The 17,683-nt window shown below is 36.1% G+C and overlaps 1 protein-coding gene across 2 annotated transcripts in view; it reads right to left on the minus strand.

The window, feature by feature from the left end:
* The window catches only part of Mfe2 (peroxisomal Multifunctional enzyme type 2), a 668,623-nt gene that overhangs the window by 598,437 nt on the left and 52,503 nt on the right, over nucleotides 1–17,683 (minus strand). For both annotated transcript variants that reach the window (XM_090390952.1, XM_090390951.1), the window contains exon 5: nucleotides 5,192–5,260. In XM_090390952.1, the coding sequence (XP_090247078.1) occupies nucleotides 5,192–5,260 (69 nt within the window). The remainder of the gene's footprint in view (nucleotides 1–5,191; nucleotides 5,261–17,683) is intronic.

Consider the following 17,683-nt stretch of genomic DNA (forward strand, 5'->3'; position numbering starts at 1 on the left):
AACATGGTTTCTTTAAGAAAGAAGTCGTCATATTCCTATCTCCAGAGACATTTTAAAGCAGAAAGCTAAGCATTTCCATTCACAAATTTATCCAGATCAGAAATTCAAAGCAAGTGATGGTTGGCTAAAAAATTTAAGAAATGCCACGGTATTCAGTATCTATCAATATCAGGAGAAAAACTGTCTAGTGACATTTCCGTCGTAGAACCATTCCAAATGGCTTTTTTTAGAAAAAAAATCCTCAGGAAAACCTAAATTAAAGTTACTTATGACTGGAAAATCAAAAAACCCAAGACCATTTAAGAACTGCTGCCTTTTGGTTTTGTACCAAAGTCAACGAAAGGATGGATGAATATCGAACTTTTTTCAAACTGGTTTCACAACAATTTCGTATCGTCTATTAAAACTTATTTAAAATCCCAGAATTTAGAACAGAAAGCACTTTTATTATTGGATAACTGTCCTCGACATCCTCTGGCAGATGAATCGATCAGTGAGGATGGAAATTTTACGGCTATGTTTTTGCCTCCAAACTGTACTCCACTGTTGCAACCAATGGATCAGAACATAATACAACCATTAAATTAAAATAACATAAAGACCTGCATTTAAATGTAATTTCCCAAAATTATGACGTTTTCACATCAATAAAAAATATAAATTTGAAGGATGTAGCATTCTCAGTTGCTGCTGCTTGGGAAGCCGTTGAACCTGAAGCAATTCGAGCGTCATGGAAAAAAAAATTGTGGCCTTCTAGAATTTACCGAGATAACTACGGTGATACACATAAAGAGGAAATTCAAAATGTGCATAATTTGGTTAAAAATATCAATCCGGATGTTAAAATTTCACAAACGGATGTTACGGAATGGATTACAGGTAGAACCGAAAGTGAATTCGAAATCAAATCAGATGCTGAAATTATAAATATGACACTACCGAATGAATTAGAAGGCCATGATGATGATAAAGAACTCAAAGAAAAAAAAAAAAAGTAAAATGTGAAGAGGCAGCTGACAGTTCTAAAATGTGTATAGAATGGGCTAAGCAGAATGATACGCCATTCCCCAAAATTTATTGCTAATGCAGCTCCGAGAAGAAGCATTCGAAAAAAGTTTAGCTTCCAAGAAGCAAAAGAAAATCAGTGACTTTTTTACAAAGAAATAAAAAAAAACTTTTTTTGTGTTATTTTGTGAAACTTTTGTGTTGTGTACAAGAAAGTGATGTTTTTTTTTAATGCAAATTAAGCTATGCACTGAAGTATGCAATTTTATTAAATCAGAATCCTCAACAATACAGGTACATACAAACTGAATTTTTTACTAAAATAAACTTGTGTACTGTATTAATTTTTAAGTTTTACATTACAGTAGCTTTTTTCTATCAGTTACTTTATCCGAACGAGCACGGTTTTTATTAGTTCAGATTAGCGAGATACCACTGTATGTATATTGATGGTGAAGGATTATAATCTAAAAAAACTGAAAAAAAAAAAAAATTTTTTTAAATTAAATTTTTGAATATTTAATGCTAGTATTTATAACCATTTGGAAAGTCCTTCCAACAACTATCTCTAATCAAGAGAATTTTAATAATAAAGGTATTGACACCTTTTGACAACTGGTATATGGTGATATGACTTCTGCATTACTCCCACCTTAGTATCACTACCTCTGGGTCAGGCTCCCACTGATGAGACCTCAATAAAGGTCGAAACCAGTCTGAGTAGTGACCTTTCCCTTAATGCATAGCAGTATACATGTCCACAAGGAGATGTGCTTTGCATTATGGGACACTAAGGCAAGTGATCAGAACTTATACCACCTTTACGACAAGTTGCTCCAGTCCTGAAAATACTTCAGGCACAAACTTTGTTTGCTTACACTTGGATAAAGGATAAAATCAAATATATAATTGGTAACATAGCCAAGTGAAAACTTCCAACAAATACATGATATATCACAAATTTATGGCCTATTTTCAAAGTAGTCAACTGTAATGCATTTCTCTTAAAACTAACTAAATTGATTTCTTCATTTGGTTACGTTTTCTGTAAAGTCTTTGAAAAATGTTTGCTTCTGCCAAACACTGCACACGATTAGCAAAATAAACATAAGTAAACATTTACTTACTGAACTAAATGTAGTTTATCTCCAAATTTTATATATCAGACTTCAAAATGTCCTTTTTTTCCCAAATTTGGAATAAACTATGAAGGGAGAGTCTTTTTGAACATTTCTAAACACTTGCTGCCACAACAAAACAGCTCAGTCCTTAAAATCAAATGAGAGAATGAGAACAGATCCAAAGAGTAGTGGCCTAGCAAAAACATAAGTTATAGATCAAAGAATTTGATAAATCTTAGACGTTAAGTGAAATCAAAATTTTGATGATGTAGTGACTATACTCTGGTTATAACCATAATAGTAACTTACAATGTAATAAATTTAACAAAAATAAATATGGAAGTTGAAAGTGTTTTTAATGCTAGATTGTATTGAAAAAAGTAGATAGAATATTAAAATATTCTATCCACTATTTTTATGTTCTGTTATTACTTTGTACGTGTTCGAGTACAAGCAGGAGTCGTGCTCAAAAATAAACTGACCCTTTCTACTTTCCCCGCCCCCCAAATAACACTCAGTAAAATCCCAAAAGATGGAAAAAAATGTGATTCATAACTAATTTTATCATTAAGACAAAAGTTCTCAATATCATGCAGTCTGACTAAACTGCACCTAATACCTAAACTGCACTACATAACTAAAAATACCAACTAAAGCCTCATAGTAGAAATGCAATTTTCAAACTCGCCACTATGGGAAAAAAAAAAATATTCAGTATAGGAACATTTTTTAGGATATCAAAATCTGCACACAAAATAAGTCAGGGATACCATACTTGTTTACAGAAAACCCACACAAATGGGCAGGTACAATCACATCACTCATCACAACGGTATAGTAACCTCAAAAGACTGCAACACAGAGACAGGGCTATTTTGTTCTAAGGATACACCCCTGGGAAACTGAATTTGGGTATCTTGACATTTTTTTTCCCCAGCCAATGGCTACAAATCCCCATGAAATACTGCATTTTCCTACTATTTCCTTCCCTCATGTATAAGGTATATTTTAGAAAATAATGTTCTCTGCAAATGTAATCTCTGCGCCACCTTACAGCCACACAATCCCTGTAGTTCTTGTATTCTTCCAATCTGGATCATCTGTATGGCAAGCCAGGAGTGGCAGGTTATGCTTTGGATATTCCTTCACACATGTGATTAAATGGAAGGCAACTATGCTATACAGAAGTTGCTACAAGTCAAGAGTATTTTTAGAATTGGCATCAACTATGAAGCATTGCTGTATTAATGTGCCAAAAAACAGGGAAACAGTCATTCTAAGATGACATTAATACAAACTTCTTTGAATTAAATGCACTTATCTGGCACCTTGTTAGGACAATAATTCCTCTTGTTACAAACTGAATTGTTTCCATAACATTTTAATTGTGTGTTGTGTGACACCCATTGAAATTTATGTCCTGATGCTGGTTAGAAAACCAGCAAAATATTAGCTAATTCAATTAATGTTTCTTCTTCTTCTAGTACTTTGAAAGAAGACAATGGACATCATAGTGTGAGGAACAAACAGCCATGGCACCCACCTTAAGAGGTAGGACATCCTTTTGCTGTGATGACAGGAGCAATCCTATAGGGCAAACTTTCCACAAGCCTATAATAATGATTAATGAGAATTTTGGACCATTCTGCTTGTAGGCACATAATGAGATCCTGGACTATGGGGACAGATGTTCAATGACCTCATCCAATACCAGTTCATCCCACAGATGTTCAATAGGGTTTAACACCAGGACTCTGTAGAGACTAGTCGAGTGTGATGACATTGACATCCACACAGCTACAGCAGCAGCCTTATGACACTCTACACTGTCTTGATGAGAGATACAATGGTTAGTTCGGAGAATTGACAGAAAGTAGGAAGCATTGCATTATCCAGAATATTCACCAGTTCAATGTTCGTGGCACCCCAAACAGAAGTCTGAGGTCAACCACAAAAAACCATCACACCAGGATCTCCGAATTTCATTGTTGGAGTTGCATACTATAGTAAAATACATTCACTGGGCATCTGCAACACCCACACCCATCCGTCTGTCTGTCAGTAGAGGGCGCAACGCGATTCATAGCTCCATAACACACCTTTCTGAGCTTCATCTCACTGTACATGCTCCTTGCACTACTCTAGACAACACTGCATGTTGGTTCATGTAATGTGGTGATTGCATATTGTGGTTATACCAATGAAACCCATGATGTGAGCCTTGGTTCTGAATGCGAGATGTTTTTGTGCAGATTCGTGTTCCAGTTGATGACCGTAACTCCACACTCAATGTATCAGTTGACAAATGGCAGTTTTTACATATCCTTTGTAGCAATCTATAGTCATGTTTGGAGAGTGCGGTGGGTCGTCCACTGCAGATAGCACTTGCAGTTGAATCCTTACACTTCCATCTTAGTATGATATCACTGAGATGGAAGTGTAAGGGATCTGAAATGGCCCAATTTCAACAACTTGCTGAACAGACAGGTCTGCAACATGGCATCCTATCACAACGCTTCTTTCAAACTCCGTCAGTTACCTTCTCGCAACCATTTCACCTGAACACAATTGCACCACCGACTTGGGAGCATCATATTCCTCCAATTGACACTGGCTATGAAGCACCTTGCCCATGGGGGGGGGGGGGTTCCAATTTCTTTCCAAGTAGTATACTTGGCAATATATAATGTTCAATACATAATTGATTGGTGTTTCAGTGATAAAAATTACGCTAGTCAGAGGAAATCATGTCTTGAAATCATGACAGATGAATATCGGTGTTGTAAACGCAACAAAAATTATTCTGAACAGTGACCCGGTTTTTTTAAAAGTATGCTGGAACAAGTATCTTATTTCCTTTCATAATATCGATTGCAGATCGTTATTGGAAAAAAAAACTGGTGAGAGTCCTATATTTCAACCATTCTGAGCATAACATTAAAGAAAGTTCTTATTGATTATGTAAATAAACAATTATTTAAACTATGTAAATGACAAAATCAGTGCTTTAAAATGGAATATGCAGATTTTTATTAGAAATATAGCAGGTTAGAAACATTACTTACCCCAGTCTTCTTGTGAGATTTTCAAATAAGATTTGTCCCTCAATATACCAGCATTATTAATAAGAATATCTACAAAAATTACAATTGATTATTCAATTTAAACTACAAACATAATTAAAACATAAAATAAGACATTCATTTGGTGCATTCTCCAGAATGTTAAGTTACTTGATAACACAACTAGAGGAAACAAAAAAATAGCAAAGCTTATTAGATAATGGAGCTACCTATCTCTCTAACCAGGGGATAAGTTAAAATGACTAACTTGGTTGGAGAGGTGAGTGCATCACTGTTGATAGTAATATCTTCATGACTGTTTAGGATAGAGTGTACAGAGGATCTGAAATGGAAGTGACCATTACATAGTGCTAAGCAGGATAAAAATGAATATCATATTGAAAAGAACTATACAGGGTGATTCAGAACTCTTGGGCCAAACTAAGGTGTGATAGAATACACCTAAACAAGCACTTTTCGTCATACAATGCATGGTCTGAACTCAAGCAGTGAAGCGCTAGAGGGCGCTTTCCAGTGAACACTTATAAGGCGCTGGTTTTTGTAGTTGTCGTTATTTCTACCGTGGAGTGCAAAAAGGATGAATTCTTTCACAAATCAGGAGAAGGCTGACATGCATTTCATTTATGGAGCGGAGCTGCGACGCAAATGTGAGGAAAGCCCAAAGACTGTACCGAGAGTCAGACGCGTGCCTGATTGTAAAACCTTTCAGCGATTGCACCGGTATCTGTGCAAAATGGGCTCCATTGTCAGCGGCATGCAGGATACAGGGCATGCAAGGAGTGTGAGAACGCCACGTGTTACAGAGGAAATTCTACACAGGGTTGCAGATCGTCCCAAATGTAGCACGCAAGCAATTTCCCATGCCATATGTGTGCCCCAATCGATGGTGTGGCGAGTTCTACAATACGAACAATTACACCCCTACCATGCACGGAGGATGCACACCTTGACACCTGCAGATTACCGGCCTCATGTGGATTTTGTACATGTGGTTCCTGCAGCAGACTTTGATGCACGTCATATTCACTGACAAATGCACCTTTACGCGTGAGGGCATTTTTAATACCCACAATTATCATGTGTGGGCGAGCAGAAATCCTCACATCACACATCCACATTTGTACCAGTGGTGTTTCTCCATAAATGTTTGGGCTGGAATGCTACATGACCATTTGATTAGCCCATACCTTCTGCCAGCAGGACCAAATGGGAGAACGTATCTCGTATTTTTACAAGAGGACTTGCCAGAATTACTGAACCCTGTTCCTGCAAACATTCAAACACGTATGTGGTTCCAACATGATGGAGCGCCACCCCATTTCAGCGTGGATGTGTGGAACGCCTTGGATGCAACATTTCCAGGACGATGGATTGGTCGGGGTGGTCCCATCACTTGGCCGCCACGATCGCCCACGTCTGGACTTTTTCCTATGGGGCCATATGAAAAGCCTGATCTATGATAGCCCCATCGATTCCAATGAGGACCTTATTGAAGGTCCTCATTGGATTTCTATTGCCGCTGCCACTGTAAGAGAAATGCCTGGTGTTTTTGCCAATGTATGCCAATCATTGGCATACATTTGCCAATGATTGGTATACATTGCCAATGCCAATTAATGTTGGCAGTCACTCTTTTGAGCAGTTTCTGTAATTTGTTCAATAAAATTTTTTAATTTATGTTCTGTAATTTCTGCAATTGTTTCAAATCTCCTCTGTCATTCTTGTGTTTCTTCATTTCCTGACACAGTAGTTGCTAACCCCTAGCACTTCACCGCTTGAGTTCGGACCATGCATTGTATGACGAAAAGTGCTTGATTAGGTGTGTTCCATCACTCCTTAAAGTTTGGTCCAAGAGTTCTGAATCACCCTGTATATAAGAAAGTTTTAAAAAAGAATTAAAGTTGAGCAGCTTTTACAGGTAAACTGTAGACAATGACTATACAAACATTCCTGAATCAGAAATAAAACAGATTGAAAACAAGAACCAACTCTTGGAGAATCAGGGGAAAACTCTGAAGAAGACTGATTGAGTCTGCTAGGGAGATATATAGTGAAGTTCACTGCAAGGATAGCAAAATAATAACCCCACGGTGGACACAAGTTAAAAAAGCAGTCCTGGAAAGGAAAAAAGCATAACAAAAGTTCCTAGCAAATAAGTGGACAGATGGTCTAAAATATTATAGAGAAAATATAGGACAGCTAAGCTATATGTGAAAGTAGCTCAACAAAAGTCATGGGAAGACTTTCGTAAAAAGATAGAAAATGAATATCAGGAAAGTGGCAAAATGTTCTGGAGGCTATTAAAAAACTTAGAATCAAAGAAAGAGTACTGTAAAAGGAATCAAAGATGATAAAGATGACAAAAAAATTGAAGATAAGGATATCCTGTCTACAATAATTATTTTGAAAGACTTAAATGAAACAAGCAGTGACAGAACAGTAGTAGATAATTTTTAAGAGGAATGTAAAGAGGAGTACATATCAATATTTGAGGTAGAAAAAGCCATCAAATGTGGAAAGGCAGCTAGAGTACATATTTGACCAGAAATGCTTAAGTATGGAGGTATAAAAGTTCTGCAGTGGTTACACTGCATAATTCAAAGTGACTTGTCCGAAGGTTGAATCCAGATGACTCAAGTAGAGTTCTCATAGTTTCCATCTATAAAAAAAGGGAATAAAGCTGAAAGAGAATTACAGATAAATTTCTCTACTAAGAGTTTCAGGTAAGACTTATGAAAGCATACTTGTAAAGAGAGTGAGAAAGACTGTTGAAGAGAAACTTAAAGAACAAGCTGGGTTGAGGCAAAATAAAGGTTGTCAAGATCATATTTTCACTTTAAGACAATAGTCGAAAAATTGTGGGAATATGACAAGGATCTGTACTTAAGTTTTGTAGCTCTGGAAAAGGCATATTTCCAAAGACTCATTGAGGGAGGGCACCTACTCTACAACTCTGTCTCCACCAACTACAACGAACCGCAACTACCATCATCATCTACACCAACACCCTTTACCGCCCACTACCACCACCACTAGTATTTTCACAGACAATCAAACATCCATGCCCACGGCAGGACTCAAACCTGCTGCCATTTGGCTTTTTAGATATGTCTAACCACTCGGCGAACCAGGCTGGCAAACACAGAGCAATATATAGTCTATATTTAAGTTGTCAGATCAGCAGTTCAAATTGAAGGAAATACAGGAAGAGTTTGATATAAAATCAGGGATGAGACAAGGATGCACATTATCTCCACTCTTATTCATCATTTATATGAATCACATTATGAAAGAAAATGGCATCAAGCCTGATATTAGAATTGGAGTATTGAGTATTGGAGAATCGAGATGTCAACTTAGCATCTTTGTTTTCTGCAAAAGATGTACTCCTAAACACATCTACTGCAGGTCTCCAGGATTCACTAACTAAATTGAATAAAGCTGTAACAAATCTGGCATGAAAATCAGCAATAAAAAGACCAACTATGAAAATAGGCAGAAGCATAGAAAATTTCAACTGCATTCTCAGAATGAGTAAAATGTTTCAGCTCTTTAGGCACAGTTTTTAATGAAGTTGACATGTTAAATCAGGAAATAAATCTGGAATTGGTGTGTAGCCAGCTGAATAAATTTATATGGAATAAGAGATATTAGCCAAAACACCACACTAGCAGTCTAAAGACAGCGTTCTGTAAGGCGTTCCCTTATCGTTTTTATCTTTAATGTTGTTATTGATGGCTTTCTTTTGTCTATAACAACATTAAAGATAAATGATAAGGAATTAATTAATTTGAATGGATGCCAAATAAATGCAACAGTATTTGCAGATGATCTGATATGTGCTGCTAAAACGGATTGGTTTTCAGGAGTTGTTGGACCATGCTGCTCAGTATTTTACTCCCAGAAGTCTTGCTATTAATGAACAGCAAGTATTTTGCCATCACCCTAATACCATAAGGTCACGACAGGAAACTGAAAGTCCAGGATTACATCTTTAATGTTTCCAACTGGCCTCTTAAACCTAACAGTATTTTGGATGAGTGGAATTATTTGGGATTAATGCATTTGGCTGCTAGACGACAACCTTGGTTGAGTCACTTTTCAACATTTTGGGATAAGCTTCATAAGCTTCAGCTCCACTGAAGCCTCAGCAATGCATTGCACTATTAAATCAATTTATGTTATCTAAATTATTCCATTCTGTAGTATTAGGAAAACTAACTTTGACTATCCTGAATAGAATAGATAAACAAATATATCAAGCAGTTAGATCTTGGATGAGACTACCATATGAAGTTCCAGTTGCTTATCTTCATGCAGCAATTAAATCCAGTGAATTAGGAATTCCTGCAATGAGATGGATGGTTCCTTGCTTAAAATATCTAAGGTGGAATAAATTCTAACATTCATCTTCACCTTTTACCATAGCTGCATTTAGAACTGCTTTGATTCAACAGGCACTTAACTAAAACACTGTTTCACTTTTCATAATGGAATACATACTGTTTCTAACTCTCTTGAAAGGAAGAGATGGAAAAGACTTCTATAGCTCGCAGTTGACAAGAAGTCCTTCAGCGGCTTGGAGAGAGTTCCATCTCAACATCATTTTGTCAATGAAGGAACAAGGATGTTGCCTGGATGGGAGTATATAGATCTAGTCAAGGCTAGGATAAATGCACCTCATGCCAAGACTTATATAGCCTGTGGCAGGCATCATATAGATACACGTAAGGCTAGATGCAAGTTCAGAGAGAGACCGACATTGTTTTAGAACTCAAGTTAAGACCTGATACAATATCTGCCACTCTAAAGAACTAACTAGAAACAGAAAGGATGTTTAGTCAGAAAGGAGCCAAATATCAGGACTGAGGTAGGCATAAGAAACCCTACCTTTTGGCATCAAGAGATGGTAATGTTGTTGTCCTGGATATTCAAGCCTGTCAATTGAACCAAGACCTTGATCAGGTAAATTAACACAAGATAGATTATTATGCTTCTAATCAGGGTATTAAAAAGCCATTGTTTAGAAGAATATGGCTCTCTACTGGCTTTTTTTTTTTTTTTTTTTTTTTTTTTTTTTTTTTTTTTTTTTTTTTTTTTGCTATAACCATCCCTAATAGAGGTGTGTAGTGTAAAATCTTATAAGGATGCACAGGTGTTAGGCCTTAGTGCCCAAGACATTGAAATACTTTCCCGCTGAGCCCTTCAAAGAACGTTGATAGTATAGAGGATGCAACAGTGAATGACGAGCAGGTTACCCAGGGAAGGCATTGGTTAGGATCAATGGAATGCAATAGATGTGTGCTAGTTATTTCCCTAACATTCAGCTATTGTAATGCAAAGAATTAAAAATAGAATCTGAGAGTTGGGTTAAAAATAAAGCACTTGATCAAAGACAAAATACCAGATATAAAGGTTCTAAAAAAAAAATTTTTTTTTTGAAATTAGGAGAGCGAATCAATGACAGAATCATATTAAAAATGAAGATATTCGAAAAGAACTTGACATTGTTAGCATTCAAGAATGTGTCAGCATAACTAATCTAAGGTGGTATGGCTTGTTAAATAGAATAAGTGAGAAAAAGTTAGCAAAACATGTATTTGATGCCAAGAAAGAGACTCAGTGGAAGACCAAGGTCTAGGTGGATTGATTCAGTAAGAAGTGCCTTAGTAACACAAAATGTTAGATATGACAATATTGGTGTGCTCAAGTAATACTAATTTGGAAATTGCTGATAGGAGATTAATAATAATGTAAACTTAATCATGTAGTGCTGAACACCCCTTGAGGTACATATCAGCAAACTGATGATGATTGATATAAAATTTTATCATTTGACAATTCCCACAAAACATCCAACAGAACTGTCAAGTTGCTGGTCTGTATATGCTTTATTAGTTTTTTTTTGTTCCTTCTTGGTCTTAAAATTTTTAGTTTTCAATTTTTTTCTTAAATCTATAGTCCATTTGACTCATTAGAAAGAATTCTTCATGATCATTCATTATAAAGATAGAATGCTTTACAGGTGTTTCATTTTTGACTACTGAAGATGCATATTTAAGTTCATATAACTGGGCTTCACTTTCTTCACCTCTCTTACTGTGTTTTCAACTAAGTTTGGATCTCAATATTGTATCATCTCTACCTTTTAAAAATATACAACCAGGTATGTCTTTAATTACTCTTAATATAAATTAAAAAATTTTATATTAATCATTTAACTTGGCCTCTGGATGAAGAAGTGGGTAGCTCCATTACCTAATAAGCTTTGCTATTTTTTATTGTTTGAAAGGAGGAGAAACATGAAACCTAATTTCAGAAAATGTTTATATCAATGTTTAGAGAATTTTAAAAATTTAGTCTAACATTAATCAATAAGCAGAATCAGAGAAACCTTTCTAAGGTCTTCTTGTAGCATTTGTATATAAATGATGATGAACAGCCTATTTTTCTACCCACTGTAAGGTGAAAGACTCTCCCATTGCAGGAGGTTTGAGTCTACTGCTCATGGTGACCCAGTCCATATTGGGAGAGTATATCTATACTTGGGTGAAGGAATGTATGAAAGTGGAAGACAATCACAAACATCCATGCCTACCCGGGATTCGAACCCGCAGCCTACTGGCTGGAGAGCGGATACATTAACCACTCGGCCAACCAGGCCGGCTGTGTGTATAATATACAGCCGGCTGTATATATATATACTCAGGAGTATATATATACAAATGTCACAACTAATAAAGTAACTGATAGTGATAGGAATTCACATTTATTCAGTGACCAAGCGAAAGAGGCTCCATAACCCATGATGGAGGTAAAAACAATTAAACTATAAGAAGCATTGAAAGTTTATTTTGCACTTGGTTAGACTATAATAAATTTAGTTTAATCCTTTATCCAAGTGTGAGCAAACAAAGTTTGCGCCTGAAAATATTTTCAGGACTAAGGTAAGTAAAGTAACTGATAGTGATAGGAATTCACATTTATTCAGTGACCAAGCGAAAGAGGCTCCATAACCCATGATGGAGGTAAAAACAATTAAACTATAAGAAGCATTGAAAGTTTATTTTGCACTTGGTTAGACTATAATAAATTTAGTTTAATCCTTTATCCAAGTGTGAGCAAACAAAGTTTGCGCCTGAAAATATTTTCAGGACTAAGGTAAGTAAAGTAACTGATAGTGATAGGAATTCACATTTATTCAGTGACCAAGCGAAAGAGGCTCCATAACCCATGATGGAGGTAAAAACAATTAAACTATAAGAAGCATTGAAAGTTTATTTTGCACTTGGTTAGACTATAATAAATTTAGTTTAATCCTTTATCCAAGTGTGAGCAAACAAAGTTTGCGCCTGAAAATATTTTCAGGACTAAGGTAAGGTAGTACAACACCAGGCAACTTGTAGCAAAGGTGACCAAGCTACCATCACTCCTATCTCAGTATCTCACATAATGCAAAACACATCTCCTTGCAGATATGTATAATGTTATGCATTAAGGGAAGGGCAACTCCTACAGGTAAAGATGACCTCTCCATTGCTTCTGCCTGGTATCCCCACTTCAGAGCCTGGCTCCCACTGACGAGACCTCAATAAAGGTAACCAGTATGGGTAGTGGCCCTTCCCTTAATGCATAACATTATACATATCCACAAGATGTGTTTTGCATTGTGGGAGATACTGAGATAGGAGTGATGGTAACTTGGCCACCTTTGCTACGAGTTGCCTGGTGTTGTACTACCCTACCTCAGTCCTCAAGATATTTTCAGGTGCAAACTTTGTTTGCTCACAAGGATTAAACTAAATTTATTATAGTCTAACCAAGTGCAAAATAAACTTTCAACATCTTTCTCTAAATCCAGAGTAATTTAATAATAAGATGGTACACCTTATGGCAACATTTTTCCTGTAGGTAAAGATGACCTCTCCATTACTTCTGCCTGGTATCTCCACTTCAGGACCTGGCTCCCACTGACGAGACCTCAATAAAGGTCAAAATCGGTATGGGTAGTGGTACTTCCCTTAATGCATAACATTATACATATCCACAAGATGTGTTTTGCATTGTGGGAGATACTGAGATAGGAGTGATGGTAGCTTGGCCACCTTTGCTACGAGTTGCCTGGTGTTGTACTACCCAGTCCTGAAGATATTTTCAGGTGCAAACTTTGTTTGCTCACACTTGGATAAAGTGTTGGATCTTTCTTCTTCTTAATTTATACCTTGGATCCGACAAGTTAGTCACTACGATGTTCTTAAACAAAAGATAGTTGCTAGTCGATTTCTAATACAAATATAGAGAAAATTTATATTTATAGACTGCGCCACTCTATATCTGAATTAGTTCAAGAATTGAAGAAAAATCAGCCCTCAACTATTTCTCCTTAATATGTTATTAATATATATACTGGCCGAGTATATTTCACTAACTTAATTCACCCGCTTTGGTTCGAATATTTTATGAATGGTGCAGTAAAAGAGATTCAGGCAAAATACAACATTAGATTAACAAACATTTAAAATAAAGAATTTTTATTATTAAAAGACCAGAAGATAAATGATAAAATATACAAAGAGCCAACAAGTTTTACTAGCCACTGTCTAGCATTTTCAAGGCTGAACTGGTGTGAAAACAAATGCATTAAGTTATATTTCAAACATACACTTCAGTAACTGTTAGGCCATTACATTTGATCATTCAGTTTGAAGGTGTGCATGTGTTCGAAAGCTTCAGTCAGATTCCGGTACATGACGTGTTGTGTAGTTTTTTGCATATTGTAATTCTGTTGAACTGAGAGAGATGATGAGATTTTTCCATATGTCTTTAAGAATGATACCCTGATTTCTATTTAAATTATTGCCTATGCGTAGTACCACAGCTGCTTCTTTTAAAGTTCTGTATCTGTAGTCATTCTCGATGTAAGGCATAGAACTGTTTTTCCAATCTATAATGTGATTTGATGTTGAGAAATGATGAGCTAAACCAGATGTGATGATTCTATTATGATTGACATCCCCCACATGTTCCTTCTGTCTTATTTCAAAACTTCTAGAACTCTGACCAATGTAAGAAAGGCCACACGTGCATGGAATTTCATATACTCCAGGACATTTGAAGAAAGGTACCTCATCTTTAGGTGATCTTAAGATTTGTCTGATCATGGTAGTTGGTTTAAAAGCCACTCTGATGTTATGAGCTTTTAACATTCTCGCCAATTTTGTGGAAACTGAATTAATATATGGAATGACAGCTGTGGACACATATTGGGGCACCGTAACACGTTGGTGGTGGTTGTCTTTAAATAGCCATTTGTTTAAAATGTTAGAAAAGTATCCATTAAGAGATAGAGTGTTAGCTATTAGTGACAGTTCTCTCTGCACATCTGTTTCTTTTGAAATAGACCTTAAGGCTCTATTACGGAGCATGTGAATGATGCTGTGTTTTTGTGATCTATGATGGTTGGACGAATAATGTAGATATCTACCAGTATCTGTGGGTTTCTTGTAAATGGACAGTTGGAAATTGTTATCTTCTCTCCTCACTAGGATGTCAAGAAAAGGAAGTTCTTTGTTCTTCTCTAGTTCTATAGTGAATTTGATCTTATTGTGTAGTGAGTTGATTTTGTTCAGAAACCCGAGAAGGTTTTCCATGGTATCTTTCCAGATGATGAACACGTCATCGACATATCTCCACCAAATTGACGGTTTTGGTACAATGGTGGAAAGAACATCCTTTTCAAGTTTTTCCATAAAAAGGTCTGCACATGGTGGTGACAGAGGACTACCCATGGCTAGACCTTCCAATTGTTTGTATACAGTGTTGTTAAATTTGAAGAAATTTGATTTCAGGCAATGATGAAACAGCTGTGTGATGTCTTGAGGGAAAAGATCTTTCAGAATGTTAACCCTCTACGATTGGTACATTAGTGAATAAGGACACTACATCAAGACTATCCATAATGTCTGTTTCTGATATTTTAATACTCTTGATTTTTTCTATAAATTGTTGAGAGTTTTTAATGTAGGTCTCTGTGTGTCTAATTGTTCCTTTCATTAATTTTGCCAGATGCTTTGCTAGTAGGTATGTAGGTGAGGATCTTCCATCAACTAATGGACGAAGAGGTACCTTTTCTTTATGAATCTTGAGAGCCCCATAAAGGCGTGGAGTAATAGGATGTAATGATTTAAGTTGTTTTTTAAGTTCATCCGACCAACTGGTCATATTGCGGATCAGAGCATTAGTCTCCAGATGATTACTCATGATGGGATTTTTATCTAAGACTTGGTAAGTGGAAATGTCTGCTAGTAACAAGTTAATCTTATCAAAGTAATTTTTCGAGTTGAGAATGACCGTTGAATTTCCTTTATCGGCTTTTGTTATTATAATGTCTTTGTTGTTACGTAAGTTGCGGAGAGCTTTCTTATCATAAGGAGTGATATTAGGTATTGGTGGTTTTGCTGAAGCAAGAATAATCGTACTCTTGAACCTGATAGCATTTGCTGTAGCCTCTGGAAGAGGAAAAAGACTTTTTTCTATCCCACATAGGAAATCCATTTTAGGGATAAAATTAGGGGAGATGGCAAAATTGAAACCCTTTTTTAGGATTTCTGATTCATGATTAGAAAGCTTGTAATCTGAAAAGTTAAAAATCACTTTGTTGTTAGGCAGACTGTGATGCGACTAGAATTTTTTCTTATACAGAAATTAGAATTTTTTAATTTGTCTAATTTTACTCGTTGTGAAAGTTTTTTCGTAGCTACGATGTAATATTTGGTCTATATCGTTCCAAGTCGTGTAGTCCAAACTGTTCGATATGTCATCAAATTGATCTCTACGCTTCGCGTCAATAATGTTAAGCTCATACCTGGTATGTTGTATCCTTTCTCTTAATAGCGCTAACGAAGTCTTGTGGTATATTCTTTTTGCTGTTGTAGATTGGATATGCCCTTTTACTACTAAGAACTTCGGGATGATAGCGAAATCTCTACATCTCTTCAGAAAAGTAAGGTGGTTTAGTAACTTAGCTTTTTTGCATTTGTTCTTCTCAAAGCACCGAACTTTATGTTTCATTTGTGAACTTAAATTGTACATATTTGGTCTGATGTATTAAAATAAAGAACTTTTATTATTAAAAGACCAGAAGATAAATGATAAAATATACAAAGAGCCAACAAGTTTCACTAGCCACTGTCTAGCATTTTCAAGGCTGAACTGGTGTAAAAACAAATGCATTAAGTTATATTTCAAACATACACTTTAGTAACTGTTTTTTTATGGAAAAACTTGAAGGATATTCTTTCCACCATTGTACCAAAACCGTCAATTTGGTGGAGATATGTCGATGATGTGTTCATCATCTGGAAAGATACCATGGAAAACCTTCTCAGGTTTCTGAACAAAATCAACTCACTACACAATAAGATCAAATTCACTATAGAACTAGAGAAGAACAAAGAACTTCCTTTTCTTGATATCCTAGTGAGGAGAGAAGATAACAATTTCCAACTGTCCATTTACAAGAAACCCACAGATACTGGTAGATATCTACATTATTCGTCCAACCATCAAAGATCACAAAAACACAGCATCATTCACATGCTCCATAATAGAGCCTTAAGGTCTATTTCAAAAGAAACAGATGTGCAGAGAGAACTGTCACTAATAGCTAACACTCTATCTCTTAATGGATACTCTTCTAACATTTTAAACAAATGGCTATTTAAAGACAACCACCACCAACGTGTTACGGTGCCCCAATATGTGTCCACAGCTGTCATTCCATATATTAATTCAGTTTCCACAAAATTGGCGAGAATGTTAAAAGCTCATAACATCAGAGTGGTTTTTAAACCAACTACCATGATCAGACAAATCTTAAGATCACCTAAAGATGAGGTACCTTTCTTCAAATGTCCTGGAGTATATGAAATTCCATGCACGTGTGGCCTTTCTTACATTGGCCTTTCTTACATAATAAAAGTTCTAGAAGTTTTGAAATAAGACAGAAGGAACATGTGGGGGATGTCAATCATAATAGAATCATCACATCTGGTTTAGCTCATCATTTCTCAACATCAAATCACGTTATAGATTGGAAAAACAGTTCTATGCCTTACATCGAGAATGACTACAGATACACAACTTTAAAAGAAGCAGCTGTGGAACTACGCGCAGGCAATAATTTAAATAGAAATCAGGGTATCATTCTTAAAGACATATGGAAAAATCTCATCATCTCTCTCAGTTCAACAGAATTACAATATGCAAAAAACTACACAACACGTGGTCATGTACCGGAATCAAACTGAAGCTTTCGAACACATGCACGCGTTCAAACAGAATGATCAAATGTAACGGCCCAACAGTTACTAAAGTGTATGTTTGAAATATAACTTAATGCATTTGTTTTCACACCAGTTCAGCCTTGAAAATGCTAGACAGTGGCTAGTGAAACTTGTTGGCTCTTTGTATATT

This window comes from Typopeltis vanoorti, chromosome 3 (genome assembly GCF_054136105.1).
Source record: "Typopeltis vanoorti isolate ZY-2024b chromosome 3, IOZ_Tvanoo_1.0, whole genome shotgun sequence".
Classification (NCBI taxonomy): Eukaryota; Metazoa; Arthropoda; class Arachnida; order Uropygi; family Thelyphonidae; genus Typopeltis; species Typopeltis vanoorti.